This window comes from Dipodomys ordii, unplaced genomic scaffold, assembly GCF_000151885.1.
Source record: "Dipodomys ordii isolate 6190 unplaced genomic scaffold, Dord_2.0 Scaffold7, whole genome shotgun sequence".
NCBI classification, from domain to species: Eukaryota; Metazoa; Chordata; class Mammalia; order Rodentia; family Heteromyidae; genus Dipodomys; species Dipodomys ordii.
In genome coordinates this window covers 12908627-12926607 of record NW_012267223.1, presented here as the reverse complement: position 1 = coordinate 12926607, position 17981 = coordinate 12908627, and the positions used below count along the sequence as shown (strand labels likewise).

At 39.6% G+C, this 17981-nt stretch overlaps 1 protein-coding gene across 1 annotated transcript in view; it reads left to right on the top strand.

Moving 5' to 3' along the window:
• Window positions 1-15974, top strand: part of Dgke (diacylglycerol kinase, epsilon 64kDa) — a 26255-nt gene extending 10281 nt beyond the window's left edge. The window contains exons 5-12 of the mRNA XM_013036702.1: window positions 1730-1873; window positions 2462-2619; window positions 3044-3095; window positions 4862-4975; window positions 6587-6658; window positions 10946-11073; window positions 11425-11536; window positions 12093-15974. Of these exons, the coding sequence (XP_012892156.1) occupies window positions 1730-1873; window positions 2462-2619; window positions 3044-3095; window positions 4862-4975; window positions 6587-6658; window positions 10946-11073; window positions 11425-11536; window positions 12093-12272 (960 nt within the window). The 3' untranslated portion in view covers window positions 12273-15974. The remainder of the gene's footprint in view (window positions 1-1729; window positions 1874-2461; window positions 2620-3043; window positions 3096-4861; window positions 4976-6586; window positions 6659-10945; window positions 11074-11424; window positions 11537-12092) is intronic.
• Window positions 15975-17981: the final 2007 nt, after the last annotated feature.

The following is a 17981-nucleotide window of genomic DNA, read 5'->3' as shown; positions in this document are numbered from 1 at the left end:
GTAGCTCAAGTGGTAGAGTGCTCGCCTTGAGCTGAAGAGCTGAGGGACAGCGCCCAGGCCCAGAGTTCAAGCCCCATGACCGACAAAAAAAAAAAGAATTGAGTGATTCAAATATGTGAACAAACAGAAGCCTTATCACTTAGCATTCCAGTTTCAGGAATATTGTACACCCACAGGAAATGAAAACATATGTCCCTCAAAGACTTGCATGCAAATATTTATAGCAACATTATTCTTAATAACTGAAAAGTGGACATAGCTCATCTGTTCATCACTTGGTGAGTGGATAAACAAGTCTCATGAACCCACAAAGTAAAATAACAGTGATATAAGCAAGTTTATAAAGTAAATAGAATTTTGAAACAAGTGAAAAATATCAGATTCAAAGGACCACAAACTGTCTAATTCCACTTGTGTGACCTGTCCAGAAAAGGAAATTCCATAGGGGCCGAGTGGATTGTTGGCTGTCTGAGGCTGAGTCTAGAAATGGGTTGTGTCAGCAAAGGGGTCTTGAGGCATTACAGTGGGAGCTGCACAACTAGGCAAACTTACAAAAACTTGATTTGTTCACCTTTGGTTAATTTCTATGATTTAAAAGCTATACTGTGTGATTTTTAAAATAAGAAAACGAAACCCATTTATTGCAATAATCAGAAGTGTAATAGCTTTTTTCCTTCCAATTTGTAGATTTTTGCATTTTGAATATTGAGGGTGTCGCTCAATAGTATATGCTTACCTAGCATGAATGAGCATTTTTACTCAAAGCTAGTGCTCTACCATTTTGAGTCAAAGCTTCACTTCCAGTTTTCTAATAGTTAACTGGAGAGAAGAGTTTCTTGCCCAGGCTGGATTTGAAGTGCAGTCCTCAGCTCTCAGCCTCTTGAGTAACTAGGATTACAGGCATGAGCCACTAGCACCTGGCTGCATTCTGTTTTTTAGTGGTCAGTATTTACCCTGTTGTAATATAGTCCTCATAATTATATATCTACTGACTTAAATAGTTGAAAAGATACATCATAATTTATTCGTGTAGTTTCCTGATACTAGAGGTTGTGACTATCTCTGAGGATCTTACACATAGAACATTTTAGTCTCTTGAAATATTTTCCTAGGATCATTTACAGATTGAAAGGTATCAAAGGTATTTTTATGTCATCTTATTTTTTTCTAAATTATTTTCAGATATTTGTAGTAACTTACACTAGTGAGAAAAAAATTTTTTAAAAAACCTACCGTAAGTATTCAACCCTAGCTAAAAGTGAGCTTAGGCTAGACGTGGGAGTAAAGGCCTGTAATCCCAGCATAAGAGAAAGTGAGATAGAAGGATCAAAAGTTAAAGACCAGCCTCAGCCACATTGATTCTGGCTTTAAAAAAAATTAGTGAACTTGGCCATTTTGGTTTGATGTGAGTAGAAAGGAAGAAGTAGTAAAATGTAACAGATTAGTTTGAATTTATATTTTAGCATTTACTTTTCTGCAGAATCACAAGCAAGCGATATAACCTTCCTATGCCTCAGCATCCTGATCAGTAGAATGATGCCAACTCCTGTTTGTAGGTCAGTTTACAGGGATGAGCCACAGTGAATAGAATCTGGCACTGTGCCTGGTTTGTTATTAAAAGTAGATACACAGGAACAAAGTCCTTACTTAACCACATCGCTAACCTAGATTATACTCAGATGGAGGATGGTGATGGATAAACATTTTTTTCTTATTTCTTCATTTTTAGGTTTTTGATGTAACAAAAACTCCCCCTACCAAAGCCCTGCAACTCTGTACTCTTCTTCCCTATTATTCAGCTCGAGTGCTTGTGTGTGGAGGGGATGGGACTGTGGGCTGGGTCCTGGATGCAGTTGATGAAATGAAGATTAAGGTATCTTGTCTCTTAAATATTATACTACCATAATGGGGCTGAAGATGTGATTGCACTGTAGATAGTTGCCTACTATGCACAAGGCCCTGGGTTCGATCCTCAGCACCACAGGAAAGAAAAAAACCTACAGAAACACTTCTAAGTTAGATACATAGTATTTTTTATTAAGCAGGTGACTATCAGACATCATCACCAGAATAGAGAAGAATGAGTGCTGTGAGCCAGACGCCAGTGGCTCATGCCTGTAATCCGAGCTACTCAGAAGGCTGAGAACTGAGGATCACAATTCGAAGCCAACCTGGGCAGGAAAGTCTGTGAGACTCTTCAATAAACTACTCAGAAAAAGCCAAAAGTGGTGCTTTGGCTCAACTGATAGGACATGAGCGAAAAAGAGGCTCACAGACAGCACCCAGGCCCTGAGTTCCAATCCCAGGACTGGCAAAAAAGAGAGAGAGAGAGAGAGAGAGATGCTGTGATTAAGCAGTTAGCACTGTCTACAGTTGACACATGTGTAGTCTTTAAAATTTACAGATATTCTGCAGCTAGTCTAAAGAGAAAAATCTGAACTATTTATCTCCCATCCTTTAGGGACAAGAGAAATACATTCCACAGGTTGCAGTCCTGCCTCTGGGAACAGGAAATGATCTGTCTAATACCCTGGGTTGGGGTACGGGTTATGCTGGAGAAATCCCTGTTGCACAGGTCTTAAGAAATGTAATGGAAGCTGATGGAATCAAACTAGATCGGTAAGTTACAATTTGGGGGAGGAAATATATATATATATATATATATATATATATATATATATATTTCTTGTACATATATATGTATACACATATATATGTATATATGTGTGTGTATATATTTCTTGTACATATATATTTCTTGAACTTGGAAGATATTTGGTTTACAAATTAAGACTTGCCTAACTATAAAATGAGTTTAAATGTAAAAGACTATTAATAGTATTTGTTACACAGATACTGACATCTTGTTTAGTTATTCCATATAGTTCAGTCACAAATTATGCTCACTACTTCCACAAAGTTTGTATACCTACCTGAATGTGGTTACTTTCTCAAGTACTGTTTTAATAGAAAAACATCAGACATCCAGAACACAGTTTTTAATTGCAAAAATGACTTTTTTTTTAATACTTCTGTTTTTTAGATGGAAAGTTCAGGTAACAAATAAAGGATACTACAACCTAAGAAAACCCAAGGTATGTGCCAATCGCTTCCGTTGTGAGTAGTTTTGCGAACACTCATGGATGCTCACTGCACAAGACACAGTAGCATCTGGGAAGCATTCAGAGATCTAGGGTCTTGAGCCAGCTGCTTATGGAGCAGAAAAGATACCCATGTGCCCACCTCATTAACTGGACTGGATTTGGTGTTTTCTTTGTTATTGTTCCTGTGCTTTTTTGTTGTTGTTGTTGGGGATCAAACCCTGAGCATCTTGTGTTAGGCAAGCACTCTACCACTGAGCCACTTCCCCACGCTCCTAGCTGGACTGTATAAAACATGATATGGGAGAGATCGGAATACAAGTACACTTAGTTCTGTCTCGGTGTGCAGATCAGCGTGGGATGATTGCAGACAGGAAGCAGTCCTTAAATACAATATAGATTATCAGAGAAAGGTTAGCCAAGGACTTTCCAGGTAGAGGGATAGAGACAAGAAGGTGAAATGTGATTATTAGCAAATAACAAATATAACACAGAGATCTGTGGTCTTGGTTTTGTTTGGTACTGCAGATCAAACCCAGGGCCTCACTCATCTTGTAGGCAAGCACTCTATCACTAAGTTACACCCTCACCCAAAATCTGTGTTTTAAAAAGTTCTTTTAAAAGATAGTGTGAAAATACCCTAGAAGCCTATACAGGGTGAAACTATGGAAATTTTAGGATTAGACAACTCAAAGACATTTTAAAGTTTTGGGAGCTGATTGGTATAAAAAGGAAGAGAGAAAACATATAAAATTGAGCTGGGGGCAAGCAAAGGGAAGAGGAGGCTGATGTTTTGAATTTAAATTTTAAAATTAAAAAAACAATCTAAAGTACATAAAACAGGCCAGAACATGGCTCAAGTCGTGGCTCACTTGCCTCACATATGTGAGACCCCAGGTCCTGTCCCTAGTACTGCAAATATATACATATATTGCTACCAGATTCTAATTTTTATGGTTGACTTGTGGAAACACTAACCAAGATAAGAAAAATAGAATGTCTCGTCTCAGACTTGGGTAGGTTTGAGGAATACAACACAAAGAACTATGAAGTATTGAACAAGAAACTGGAAGTTTGGGCCCTTTAGTCAAGAACAAGAATAGTAAGTCATGTAGATTGAGGAATCTAGGTAGGTTGGGAAGAAGGATAGACTAAGGGAGTACCAGTAGCCTGTTGAAACTGATCGAGAGCCACAAAAAAGATAGAAGATAGAAAGCAAAAGCATTGAGAACACAGGAGTGAAAAACCTGGGTACAAAAATCAGAGCTGCTCTAGATGGTAAGGTCTAAGAGGTGACATGTTGTACAGAATTGGAAAGCAGGAGCTTGGAACTGAAGCTTTATTTATGGAACTTCAACAGGCAGTATAAATACAGATATTTGAAAAAACTAAATTCAGAAATTATTCACTACTCAGCTGGTCGCCGGTGTCTCACTCCCATAATCCTAGCTACTCAGGAGGCTGAGATCTGAGGATCACCGTTCAACGGAAACTCTGTGAGCCTCTTAGCTCCAATAAACCATTCAGAAAATTAGAAGTGGTGCTGTGGCTCAAGTGGTAGAGTGCTAGCCTTGAGCTGAAGAGCTGAGAGACAGCGTTCATATCCAGAGTTCAAGCCCCATGACCAACAAAAAAAAAAAAGGAAGTATTCAAGTATTCACTACTCAAAACGAACCTAGGAACTGACATTTGTATAATGAAGGTTGACACCAGCTTATATACAGGAGCATCATCTGTTGCTTATCCTCACTCTTCCACAGGAATTCACAATGAACAACTATTTTTCTATTGGACCCGATGCTCTCATGGCTCTCAATTTTCATGCTCATCGTGAGAAGGCACCGTCTCTGTTTTCCAGCAGAATTCTTAATAAGGTGTGTTGGATAAAATAACATTTCCTGCTTATCACCGAAGGTATAGTAAAAATCAACAGTTCAACTATATTTGGCACTCTTAGATTTAGATTGAACCAATTTATGGAAATAGCTTCCTGTTGTGTTTTGTGTAACCCGTTAGGTCTTCAAGTATATCTTATTAATAACTATAACAAAATGTTTAAAATTCAAAATTGGGATGTTCTAAGATATATTTTGCTTAGGTAAAAACTAAATGGAATATATGATAACTTTTTGTAAGTGGCAACTAAAATTGGAAAGAAATTTAAGCAAAATAAGTTTCTGGTTAAGTCATTAATGACACAGCATGCATTCCGTTGGTGTGGAGGAGCTGCCCAAGGCAGATTAGATAAGGACGGGGCAGCTGGCTCCCAGCAAGGTCATCACTCTGGTTTCCAGAATGGTTGATTCCTTTAATGGAAGTTTATAGAGGACTTTTTTAATGACTTTTAGTGATTGAGCAACATCATGTGAAAATCACAGTTTCCTGGTTTGCATTCCTGGTTCTCTTCGGTAAACTTCAGAATTTAAAGTATTTTTAATACCGTTATATTGCCAATACAGAGTATTGCCATTTATCAGCTCAGCATTTACTAACTCATTTATTAACTCAGCATTTTACTACTTCTGCCATTATTTCTGTACTTAAAAGTGATTATAAACTATTTATTAGAGTTACCTGCTACCTGCATTTTCCTTAAATAAGCTGAAGTGTTAGGAAAAAGTATAATTTTCTAGTTACAAAATAAAATTTCTTTTTTTTTGGGGGGGGGTCCAGTCGTGGGGCCTGAACTCTGGGCCTGGGTGCTATCCCTCAGCTCTTCAGCCCAAGGCTGAGCCATAGAGCCACTTCTGGCTTTTTTCTTTTTGCTTATGTGGTGCTGAGGAATCGAACCCAGGGCCTCATGCATGCTAGGCAAGTGCTGTACCACTGAGCCACCTTCCCAGCCCCACAAAATAAAATTTCTGCTGGGCATCAGTGGCTCATGCCTATAATCCTAGCTACTGAAGAGACTGAGATCAAGGTTCAAAGCCAGCCTGGGCAAGAAAGTCTATGAAACTCTTATCTCCCAAACCACTCAGAAAATCGGAAGTGGCATTGTGGTTCAAGTGGTAGAGCGCTAGCCTTAAGCTGAAGAGCTCAGGGACAGTGCCCAGGCCCAGAGTTGAGGCCCCACAACCACAAAAAAAAAGATTCTTTTTTTTAATAGAATGAATATTTTTTTGATAAATCAGGCAACATCACCATTTGAACACAAACTGGCTATGCTACATCCTTCTCCCCCCCACACACAAAAAAATCTAGTTTAACTGGAGTGATAGCTTTTGTTACTTTCTAAAGAGAGATGATTAATATTTTGACTGTTGTTACGGAGTTCATACAATAATTCTTAAGCCGTGAGTAGTGTGACAGGATGTAATGTTAAACTGGAAAAGATACATGCCATAAAAATTATGCAGGAAAAGCAGCCTTGGGCCCCTTCTATCCATCAGTGTCTAATAGGCAAGCAAGAAGCCTTGCTCATTTTTTCTTACAGTTTACAGGGTTTGTGAGAGAATTTTAATAGGATGTTTTTATCCATATTTCAGGCTGTTTATTTATTCTATGGAACCAAAGATTGTTTGGTACAAGAATGTAAAGATTTGAATAAAAAAGTTGAGGTAAGCTACTAACACCTTTTCTAAAGCTTTAGAGTAATTTCTGTATAATAAAGACTTTTGGTTTTACAAATGCTGAATTTTCTGTTATCATATTTTATTAATTTATTTGGAGAATTTGTGTGCCAAACACTCTGCTAAGTGCTTTGTCCACATTTTTTCCTCTGAATTCTTACCACAACCCCTTAAAGCAAATATTATTATAGTCTCATTATGCAGACAAGATAAACAGTTTGAAGCTAAGTAATTTGCTTGACTTCATGCAGAGTCCACCGGCAGCTACATCAGGATTTGGACCCAGGTTTATCTAACTCCAGAATTTGCTTAATTTACATATTGAAAGATAGCAAATTTCAGGTTGTCTAATACAGTGCCTGACTCATGTGTACTCAAGAGGCATTTAAATATAGAGTGTAATTCAAATTATTTTGTATGACATCTCTATATTCTAAAAGTATAAACAATATCTTGAACAGTATATTAAATTATATGTAAACAGAATATTGTGATTGCTTATTGCTACAGTATTCTTAGCATTGTGATATGGCAAAATCTTGAATATATTTCTTGCTTATTCCTAGCTACTCGGGAAGAAGAGATAGGAAGGTCACAGTTCAGCTGGGTAGGGGCGATCAGTAATTTCTAGAATAAATGCAGTCATGGTATTCAATATATACTATGTAAAAAATGAACTATGTGCCAGGCGCAGGTGGCTCACACCTGTAATCCTAGCTACTCAGGAGGCTGAGATCTGAGGATCACTGTTCAAAGCCAGCCCAGGCAGGAAAGGCTATGAGACTCTTATCTCCAGTTAACCACCAGAAAACCAGAAGTGGTGCTGTGGCTCAAGTGGTAGAGCACTATCCTTGAGCTGAAGAGCTGAGGGACAGTGCCCAAGCCCCATGACCACCACCCCCCTAAAAAAAAGAACTGTGCAACAACTTTTGGACAGGGATAGGAGAGGAAATGAGGGGGAGGCGGGGATGTGAAGGGAGGGGTCACATTGTCCAAGCAGAACTGTCTTCATTACCTGACTTATGGAATTGTAACCCCTCTGTACAACTCTGTACAACTTAATTTTTTTTAGTTAAGAAAATAAGCAACACAAAAAGAGACTAGAAGAATGGTTCAAGTGGTAGAACACCTGCCTAGCAAGCAGTAGGCCCTGAGTTTTAAACCTCAGAAGAGCTGGGTGCCAGAGGCTCAGGCCTGTGATCCTAGCTACTCAGGAGACTGAGATTTGAGTATTATGGTTAGAAACCAGCCCAAGCAGGAAAGTTCATGAGATTGTTTCTTATCTCCAGTTAACCACCAAAAAGCTGGAAGTAGAGCTGTGGCTTAAGTAGTAAAGTGCTAGCCTTGAGCACAAAAGCTTCGGGACAGCCCCCACATATATACACAGTTCAAGCCTCAGAACTGACACAGAACATCCTCGGAAAATTCTCTAGTTGTGATACCAAACTAAAAAGATTTTGGAGAAAGCCCAAACTAGTCAAATTAAACTTGAGTAGAGGAAATCTGGCTGCCCTCCAGGCACTGAAAGCCTTTGTTAGTCTTCACCCAGAGAAGGGATAATATCCTCCATAAAATCACTTTTTAGTGCTGGGGATGAACCCAGGTCCTTATGCATGCTGAGCAAGCTCTCTGCCACTGAGCTTCATCCACAGCCCTTGGTTTTTAAAAACATGATTTATCCTTGTAGCCCAAGCTAATATGGAACTCAGGATCCTCCTGCCTTTGCCTTGAGTGTGCTAGGTTTATAGGCATGTGCTACCATACCTGGCTTTGTGAAAGTTTTATGCTACTTTATCATATTTTCTTTTTGGGGGGAGGGGACTTTGATACTCTCAATAGGATAAATCATAACATGGCCCTTCTTTTATTTTCTGTTATTTAATTTATTCAAAAGTTGTTTGTGAGGGGCTGGGAAGGTGGCTCAGTGGTAGAGCACTTGCCTTGCATGCATGAGGCCCTGGGTTCAATTCCTCAGCACCACATAAGCAGAAAAAGCTGGACGTGGTGCTGTGGCTCAAGTGGTAGAGCACTCGCCTTGAGCTGAAGAGCTGAGGGACAGCGCCCAGGCCCAGAGTTCAGACCCCAAGACCGGCAAAAAAGAAAAAGTTGTTTGTGAAACTGCCTGCAAAACATCCGACACTGTCCTAGGTATTAGAGATGGGTGATAAAGCCCTTACTCTTACCTAGGCCTGGTGATGTTCATCTGTAATCCCAGCACTCGGGAGGAGGCAGGAGGATTGTGAGTTTAAGGTCAGTCTTAACTACTTAGTGAGACTCTGTCGCAAATAAACAAATAGGTAAAATAAAAATATAAAATGTACTCTCTCTTAAGTTTATAGCTAGGAAGAAGCAAAGTACTTAAACCACGTTGCAACACAGAATGAGAAGTGATCTGATGAGGACAGTATGTGGTACATGCCTGTAGTCCCAGCTAAAGCTGAAGGCAGAATTGGGAGGTTGAAGCTGGCTGGGCAATTTAGTGAGATCCTATCTCAAACTCAAATGTTAGTGGGGAAGGGGAGCCAGTTTAGAGCATTTACTTACATGCTTGAGATTCTGGGTTCAATCTCCACTACCACAAAAAAAAATAAATAACTACATAACACAGACTGTCTAGGAAGTATGACAGTAATGTGGAAATGTAAGCAAGAGCCAAGTGAAGAAGGGAGGAACACTGGAGTTCTAGACTAAAACAGCTTGTGTGAACAGCCCAAGGCAAGGGACACAGGAGGTTCTGGAGAACGCTCAGCTGAAGCTTCCCTTGCTGGGAGGAAAATGGCTGGAGCTAATGATGCTAGAGATAGGAACAGGAAGATGGACAGAGGCCAAGTTGCAGCAGGTCATACCCCCCGTGTTAAGGAACTTGGAACTTGGCATGACCATGGCCGGGTTGTTTATTCTATTTTCCTTGCTCGCTTTTTTTGTTGTGTTTGGTTGGTTTTTTGGGTTTGTTTTTGTGTGTGTGTGTGTGTGTGTGTTTTGCTATGCTGGGGTTTGAACTCAGGACTTTACACTTGCTAGGAAGTTGCTCTCTTGAGCCATACCTCCAGCCCTGAAGGGTTGAATGAGAAAATGCCATGTTCCACTGTATCGTTCCAACTGCTGTACAAGGGTGCCTAAAAAGAGAGTAAGGCTAGCGGAAACAGGCTCAGCACAGTTAGGGAAGAGATGATGGTTCTGCACCAAGCTAAAGTCAGGAAAGAGACATAGAAGGAGCATCACCTGTTTTTAGGTGGAACAAGGTGAAGATAATGCCCAGTTCGAGGGCTTGGGGAGCTAAAGGGCTATCCTGCTATTTTCTGAATAGCAGGTTGGGGAATAGCTTCTTGATTGTTTTGCCCATGAGAGTGTTGGATGGCACAGTCGAGGCAGTGTTCTGAAGAGTTGTGTGGGTGGATCTGGCCCAGGTCACTTTCCTACACCAGGAAGATGAGTGCAGAGATAGCAGTTAACAGTATTCGGAGTCAGCAGCATGAGAGAGAATGGAGCTTGCTGCCCAGCTATGAAGAATGCTTCCTACACAAAGCAGGAGTGGAGCTGCCAGTAGTGACCAAGGAGCATCCAGAGGCAGTGTGAAGTCTCACAAGCAAAGAAGAACAGGGAGGGGCTGCAGGGTCAGGTACCACTGAAATAGGAGGTACAAGAAAAAATGATAGGATTTAGCCACACAAGGTAGCATAGTGCCTGTGATCCTAACACGCAAGAGGCTAATAAGGCAAGAGGATCTTGGGTCTTGCAAGGCCAACCTGAACTACATAGCAGTATCTTGTTACCAAAAAACAAAAAAAAAGAGCGGGGAGTAAATAAAAAGACTTAGCAAAAGCCAGGTATTGGTGGCTCACACATTCAGTACTAGCTACTTAGGAGGCTGAGATCTGAAGATTGCAGTTCAAAGCCAGCCCAGGCATGAAACTCCAAAAGACTCTCATCTCTAATTAACCACCAGAAAACCAGAAGTGGTGCTGTGGCTCCAAGTATAGTTTTTTGCCTTGAGTGAAAAAGCTCAAGGATAGCACACAGGCCCTGAGTTCAAGCCCCCAGACTGCGGGGGAGAAGGGGAATTTAGCAAGAAGGACATCATTGATGTCTTGATAGGAATAATTCCACTGTAGAGGAGGGGAAGTCTAGATTACCTGGAGCAAGACAGAAGGAGTCCTCTACTCATTCATCTCTCATATGTTCTGTAAGCATGTGTGAAAGTGGGTGTGAATTGCAGGCAGGTATGTGTAGAAATAGTGTGCTCTGTACTAAATAACTGCTTCTATTTCCTTAAAGCTAGAACTGGATGGTGAGCAAGTCGAGCTGCCTAATTTGGAAGGTATTATTGTTCTGAATATTGGCTACTGGGGCGGTGGCTGCAGACTCTGGGAAGGGATGGGAGATGAAACTTACCCTCTAGCCAGGTATGTGTATTTGCACTCTAGTTTGTTTGTTGGTTTATTCTGTTTGAAACAGTTTTCCTTATAGCCCAGACTGGAACTTAGCCCCAAGTGTCCTCACATTCAAGATCCTACTGCTGTAGCCTCCCAAGTACTGGGATTACAGGAGTATGTCATTTGCCTCACTGCGGTCTTATGTCAGTTTTCATTAAAGCATGCATTGTTCTTTATATGACTTTCACAGTTTTTCTTTAGATTTTCACTTCTATATATTTCATTAACATCAATATTGTATTAAAAAAAAGTAACTGCCATTCCATGGTTGACTTCATTTTGCCCCACCATATAATTCATGTTTTCCTCTTCCAATGTTAGGCATGATGACGGGTTGCTGGAAGTCGTTGGTGTGTATGGGTCTTTCCACTGTGCTCAGATTCAGGTGAAACTGGCAAACCCTTTTCGAATAGGACAGGCGCATACAGTGAGGGTAGGTGAAACAATGTCATAACAGGCCAGTGTTCCCAGTTCACATAGAAGATACATAGAAGGCTCATGTGCTGGTCACTTTTGCTGGGACTTTAGTGAGGAAGGAAGAAATGGGAAGCATGGCCCTCAGTCCAGCTGAAGAAATAAAGTGTTGGCTAGAAAAGAGTCACTAAAAAAATCCATAAATAAAAACACAGTCAGATTAACTTTATAAAGATGAAATGCAACCTGTGGCTCACACCTGTAATCCTAGCTACTCTGGAGGCTGAGCTCTGAGGATCACAGTTCAAAGCCAGCCTGGGCAGGAAAGTCCGTGAGACTCATCTCTAATTAACCACCAGAAAATGGGAAATGGCATTGTGGCTCAAGTGGTGGAGTGCTAGCCTTGAGCTGAAGAACTCAAGGATAGCGCTCAGGCCCAGAGTTCAAGCCCCATGACCGACCAAAAAAAGAAAAAAGCTGAAATGCAGAAAGGTTAGTGACCATGTGGATCATACTAGTAAGGCAGACTTTACTTTCCTGGAACTGACTTTTCTAATTATTTGTTTCCTGATCAGCTGATTTTGAAGTGCTCAATGATGCCAATGCAAGTAGATGGGGAGCCGTGGGCCCAAGGACCCTGCACTGTCACCATAACTCATAAGACACATGCTTTGATGCTCTATTTCTCTGGAGAACAAACGGACGAAGACATCTCTAGTGCTTCAGATCAAGAGGACATAAAGGAAGCTGAGTAACTGCATAAGGAAATGAACTGTTCTGCTAGCACAGCATCTGCACAAATATGCAGATGCATGCACATCCAGAAGTAGAGCTTCTCCAGCTGCTATTCAGTCCTAATTTTCCTCAGAGTACAATGGGCACACATTTATGTAAATAGCATTCCCAAACAACCAGATGTCCTGTAACTACAACAGCTGTTCTTTTTTTCAACAAGATACTTTGATCATATATTACTAACTTTGAAAACATCACAGAAAGTTACATGGAGACAAAATGCTTTTGAGAGTGGGGCTCACTGAAGTTTGTTTGCACTGTTTCATTCCGTACTGTTGAGCCACACATTTGATGGAAGGATATGAGTGGAAAGATCATTTCCCTCTTAACTTTGAATGGTAACACTTTACCATTAACTTGGAAATGATGTCTGTTAAACCAGCAAGGTTAAGATGGGGCATCCTCCTGTAGCATGCCTCTTCAGATTTCTCACAGCCCAATCTGAATGGATCCAGGAACTTCCTGAAGGAGCAATGTCAAAGTATGACAATTCTGAAAACTTCTGAAGTCATTTTTAGACTCTTGAGATGTTTTGTTAACCCTCTAAATAACCATGTTGAATTGATATTCAGGATCCTTTTTTTTTCTTTTCAGTAGTACCAGAGATTGAACTCTAGTCCTCATGGAGAAGGAATTCTAGGCACGTGCTCTACCACTGAGCTATCCCCTCCCTCCCCCAACATCTTTTTTTGTATCCAAAGAGAACTATCCTGAGTGCATGCACTAGTACCACAAAAAAACAGAAAAAAAGAAAAACTGGGTAGGATAATTGGTCTAAAATAAGATTGAGAGCACTTTTTTATAGTGTCACTGGAGGTCAAGCCCAGCTGTTCCTATGCTAGCATTGTTCATACCACTGAGCACCCCAGCCAAAGATTTAGAGCACTTCAGGTATAACGGTTCTCCAATTTTTCTTGATTGAAAGGCTGTGCCAACAATGAAAAAACTATATGCTTAAAGGAACCTTGCCAGTCAGATTAGTTGCTCAGAAAAAAAAAAAAAAGTTCAAGGCTGATGCATGTTTTTAGCATTCAGTGATCTTGTAGTACTTTGAAATCCAATAGTTTTTTTTCTATGTGAAGCACTTAACAGAATTTCTGCCTTGGGGAGGTAAGTGGACAGAAACCTCTGCTGAAACTTTATATATTTATTTTAAAATGAGATAGAGATATATTTTGAACTTATTTATTATTTACCTGTGGCATGATACTTGTGTTTTTGTTTACACATATCATACAGCTTTATTTAATAAGTTCAACTGGTCACATAAGTTCTAGCCACCATCAGATAAAAATTTATTCTTTTGACCAAGTAACTGAAATTATTATTTAATTCTGACAAGTCTTTTGTGGCACTGATAAACTTCTTTTGGCAGGTTAACTGCACTTTGTTTCCCTGCTGAAAGTCAGGCAATTCTATGACTGTCCATTAGAGAGTGCTCTTCTGCTGTTTTCAGCCAGCCTGCTTATACAGTTAGGCACACTCAGTGGGTGTCCAATTTTGTTTTTCTGACAAATGCCAATTTGTAAGCTTGGTGACCTTTCATGATTTTAATCTCTAAAGATGATAATTCATTCCCCAAAACATGTAAGGGGCCAGTATGAATGTATTATCCATGAATTGCCATGAATTTTTATTTGAGTCACCTCAGGCCCAAGCAGTGTTTCAAAAAGGACCACTTAAGTAGTAAGGGGTATGTTACATTAAACGGTTTATCTTGCTAAGTTAACTTCTTCCAGATCTCCATAAGTCATGCCAAATTCTAGTCTGGAATGATTTTGATAAGAAAGTTGTTTTTGGCTTTTTATAAAGCTTTCGCAGGGAATATCCACGGTGGTGGTGATGGAACAATTTCATGGATTTTCTTTTATGAGCTGCTTATATTTTCAGCAAAATCAAGCTTTTCATTTGTGATCAAAATTGTTATATATATATATATATATATATATCATTGTTAAATTCACTTTGCCAAAGGTCATACCTCTGATTGGTAATGCTAATTTGTAGTGGAAGCAAAGTAAATAATTTAGGATGTCAATATTCATATAAAACAACTACATAGTTTTTTTTTAACTACTGAAACTACTGTACTGTATTGCTACACTGGATTTAGAACAAGTTCATGTACATATCTATTTATTGAAACAATTATTTTCAATTATAATCCAATGAAGTGGACTCTTTCCCCCTACTGACCATTAGGTTTTTCTGTTGTCTTATTCATTTGTTCAGATTAGTTTTTATTTAGGAAAATTATTTCAGAACACTATGTCATAAATCATACCATTATTTTAGCAAAATTTACTCATATTTTTAGGTATTAGTTTACCCAGCATTGCAGATAACTAGGCATGTGCCTTGTTTAAATAAATACAGTTTGTAGAACTTCATGTTTGCAAGTTACATATTAAGGTAATAATTGTTTATATGACCAGTAACTCTTTATGAAATAATTCACAAGCTTTTGTCCCATTTCAAATTGTCCTGATATTAAAAAAAATAACTTACATTCTCAGGAAGAAATGTTTGAAGTAAATTATACGTCTTTGTCTTCACATTTCTCTCATCTTTCACTAGTCCAACACATTCCTTCTCATCAACATAGTGGCTTCAATACTGAATACCTGGCAGCTCTTACAGATCTCTTAGGTAGATGATGAAATTTTTTAGTGCTTTGTTATGGTTAATGGAAGTCAGAGACTTCTGTTTAAAATATAAGTTGTAAGATTATGTAATTTTAGGTTTTCTGAAACAACTAGCTATGAACTCTTAATGTTGCTAATGTTTGTAAAAATTTTATAGTTCAAAGTATTTATTTTTATTTTTTTAGGGTATGTCAAAAACAAGTATTTGTTTTTTGAAATACATTTGACAGCTTAGATTTGTAATATAGACTGTGACTCAGAAATCACAGACCTTTTTGTGCAGTAAAAGTGAGTACTACCAGCATGTCAAAAGACAAATAGTTTGCATTTGTAATAGAAAGTAAAATTGTTTCTCATGTATATTATGCAATTTTTAATTTGCACTATGTAGGTGACTTTAAAAGTTATTAATTTACATGCTAATATAGGCCCAAATACAAAATGTGGCCAAAAGAGTCAATAGAAAAGGTTTTGTGTATGTGTTTTTTTTTCTTCAAAATAATGATAACTGAAGCAAAAACCAGCACTTTATGTTCAGAATGTTTTTGGGGAATGAGGTTAATCTGTTTTTTTTTAAATTCTACCCAATTTAGGACAATGGAATGTTAAGTAAATTTATTTTTTTAATTTAGAAATTCAAAAGAAAAAATAGTTTTTTTTTACTGTCCCAATCTGATGAAGGTCCCTGTTCCTCAGTGAGACAGAGTGGCTGCTCTGGTCTTGCCCCTCCTCCCTCAGATCATCCCTGGTTCACAGGGTGTTCCCTGCAGGTGTCTGTAGCTTCAGTCAGGCAAGCAGGATTCCTGAGCCCACTCTTGGCTTAAAGAATCGTTATCTCTGGAGGTAGCAAACACCCAGAAGCTTCCAGTGCTCCTGGAACTTGAAGGCTGCTGCTCCATACCTCATATGTTCACCCAGGGCTTTGCCAGGGCCATAGTGGCAAAGATAATTGAATGTTCTTAAAGTTGTTTTTCCTTTACCCTGCTAACTGTTCTTTCCTCTCACAATCATTGTCCTGAAAGGAATCTGTGAGAAACCTGTCTGTAGCCAGGTATGGTTGTACATGCCCATAATCCCAGCACTCCCAAGACTTGAGATCCAGGCCAGCCTAGGCTTCAAAAATAAAAAACGTGTTTGTATCCAAATGTATATATTTTCTATGTATGTAGACAGCAGACCAGTGTGGCTGCAGGAGCTAGTGAAGGACCCTGTTGGAGGTGAGCGTTGGAGGCACCTGCCTTCTCAGTTGAGTCATTTACAGACACAGCACATGCTTGAGGAGCACAGCAGGTGAGATGCTTCCGCTATTTAACAGGGTTTCTATTTTTAAAAAAGATTTTGAAGTCACTGCTATAATGGACGTCACTTGGTTGATTTTTCTACTGACTTTTGCATATTCAGAAACCTGTGTTTTTTATTAGACTGTCTTGGAGGTTTCAGTTGCTGCTTTGAAAGCTGACGCTTGGGTGTTTCACAAAGTTTTCAAAGGCATTCTGATGTAAACAAAGCAACAAACTTAGCCACTCTTCCTTGCGTGTTGAAATTACCTACTTTCACATATGTACATATATGACTCTTGCTGTGGGTCAGTGTGTGAGCCCCATATCTCTCAAAAAGGTAGATTCTGAGGTTCTGGGAGGAAATCTTTAAAAGTTGCCCTCTTAATACAGAAGTTCACAAGATGTAATTGAACCACTGACCTTAGCAGAAACTTAATACCATGTTGCTGACAGAGTATGGAAAAGGAGAAGTAGGAGTTAGATTGTTTGCGTTGGTCCTCTGTCTTTGCCCAGGTGAGAAGGAATCATTTGCTGAGCATGTCTGGCTGAGATCAAGCCCACAGTAAGGCAGGGCACTGTGCAATTGGATGATGTGGCACAGAATCTTGGTTCTCATTGTTAAGCTCTGGCCTTTGCCAGCTGTCCTTCCAATTAGACCTGCTTGATAGAGATAGATGGGCACTCTGGATTGAAATTCTGTTCCTTAAAGTTCAGAGCAGCCTAGCTGAGGCCCTGGTTCCCAGCACTCTTACAAGGACCCAAACTGCTTGGATCTGTTAACCGACAGTGTTGAGAACAGTAGAGCAATCTCATAGCCTCTTGTCCTTTACCCTCAGACCACAATGCTAGCACCTACCACTTAATTTTGGTGTTAATGGATTTTGTTGAGTCTGTATTGATGCCATGCCTACAGACTGAAATGTAAATGAAAGCAGTCAGTCTGTCAGAGATGTTTGCTTGTTTGCTTGTTTTTTAATAAAAGTGCAGCCCTCATAAAATGTACAATACTGTGTTGAGTTTGGGTTGGTTTTTGTTTTGTTTTGACACAAGAGTGAAATAAATTAAGAAGCCTTGAGTTTGTTTCCAGCAATATCATTGGTCCACAACAGGGAAAACATACCATTTGGCAAGTTCTCAGGTATGTTCCTTTTTTTTCTTTTTTTAAATCTTATTTTATTGTAAAGATGCTGTACAGAGGGGTACAGTTATGAGGAAGGCAATGAGTACATTTCTTGTCGAGTATTGTTACTCCCTCCTTTGTTGTTCTCCCACTATCCCTTCCCTCCCCCACTCAGGTATGTTTCTGTAGAAAGAAAATTACAAAACTAAGCCAGGCGCCAGTGGCTCATGACTGTAATCTAAGCTACTCAGGAGGCTAAAATCTGAGGATTGAGGTTCAAAGCCAGCCTGGGCATGAAAGTCCATGAGACTCTTATCTCCAATTAACCACAGGAAACCAAAAGTGGCACTGTGGCTCAAGTGACAGAGCACTCACCTTGGGCTAAAATGCTCAGGGACAGTGCCCAGGACCAGAGTTCAAGCCCCATGACCAACAGAAATTATAGAATTGTGTGGTATGTGTGCCAGTACTAGGGCTAAAACTCAAGGCTAGGTTGGCTTTGTGTGTGTGCATGTGTGTGTATGCATGCATACATACATGTGCACACATGCAAATACTGGGGCTTGAACTCAACCTATCCTCTTGCTCAGCTTTTTCACTTAAAGCTATTGCTCTACCGTTTGA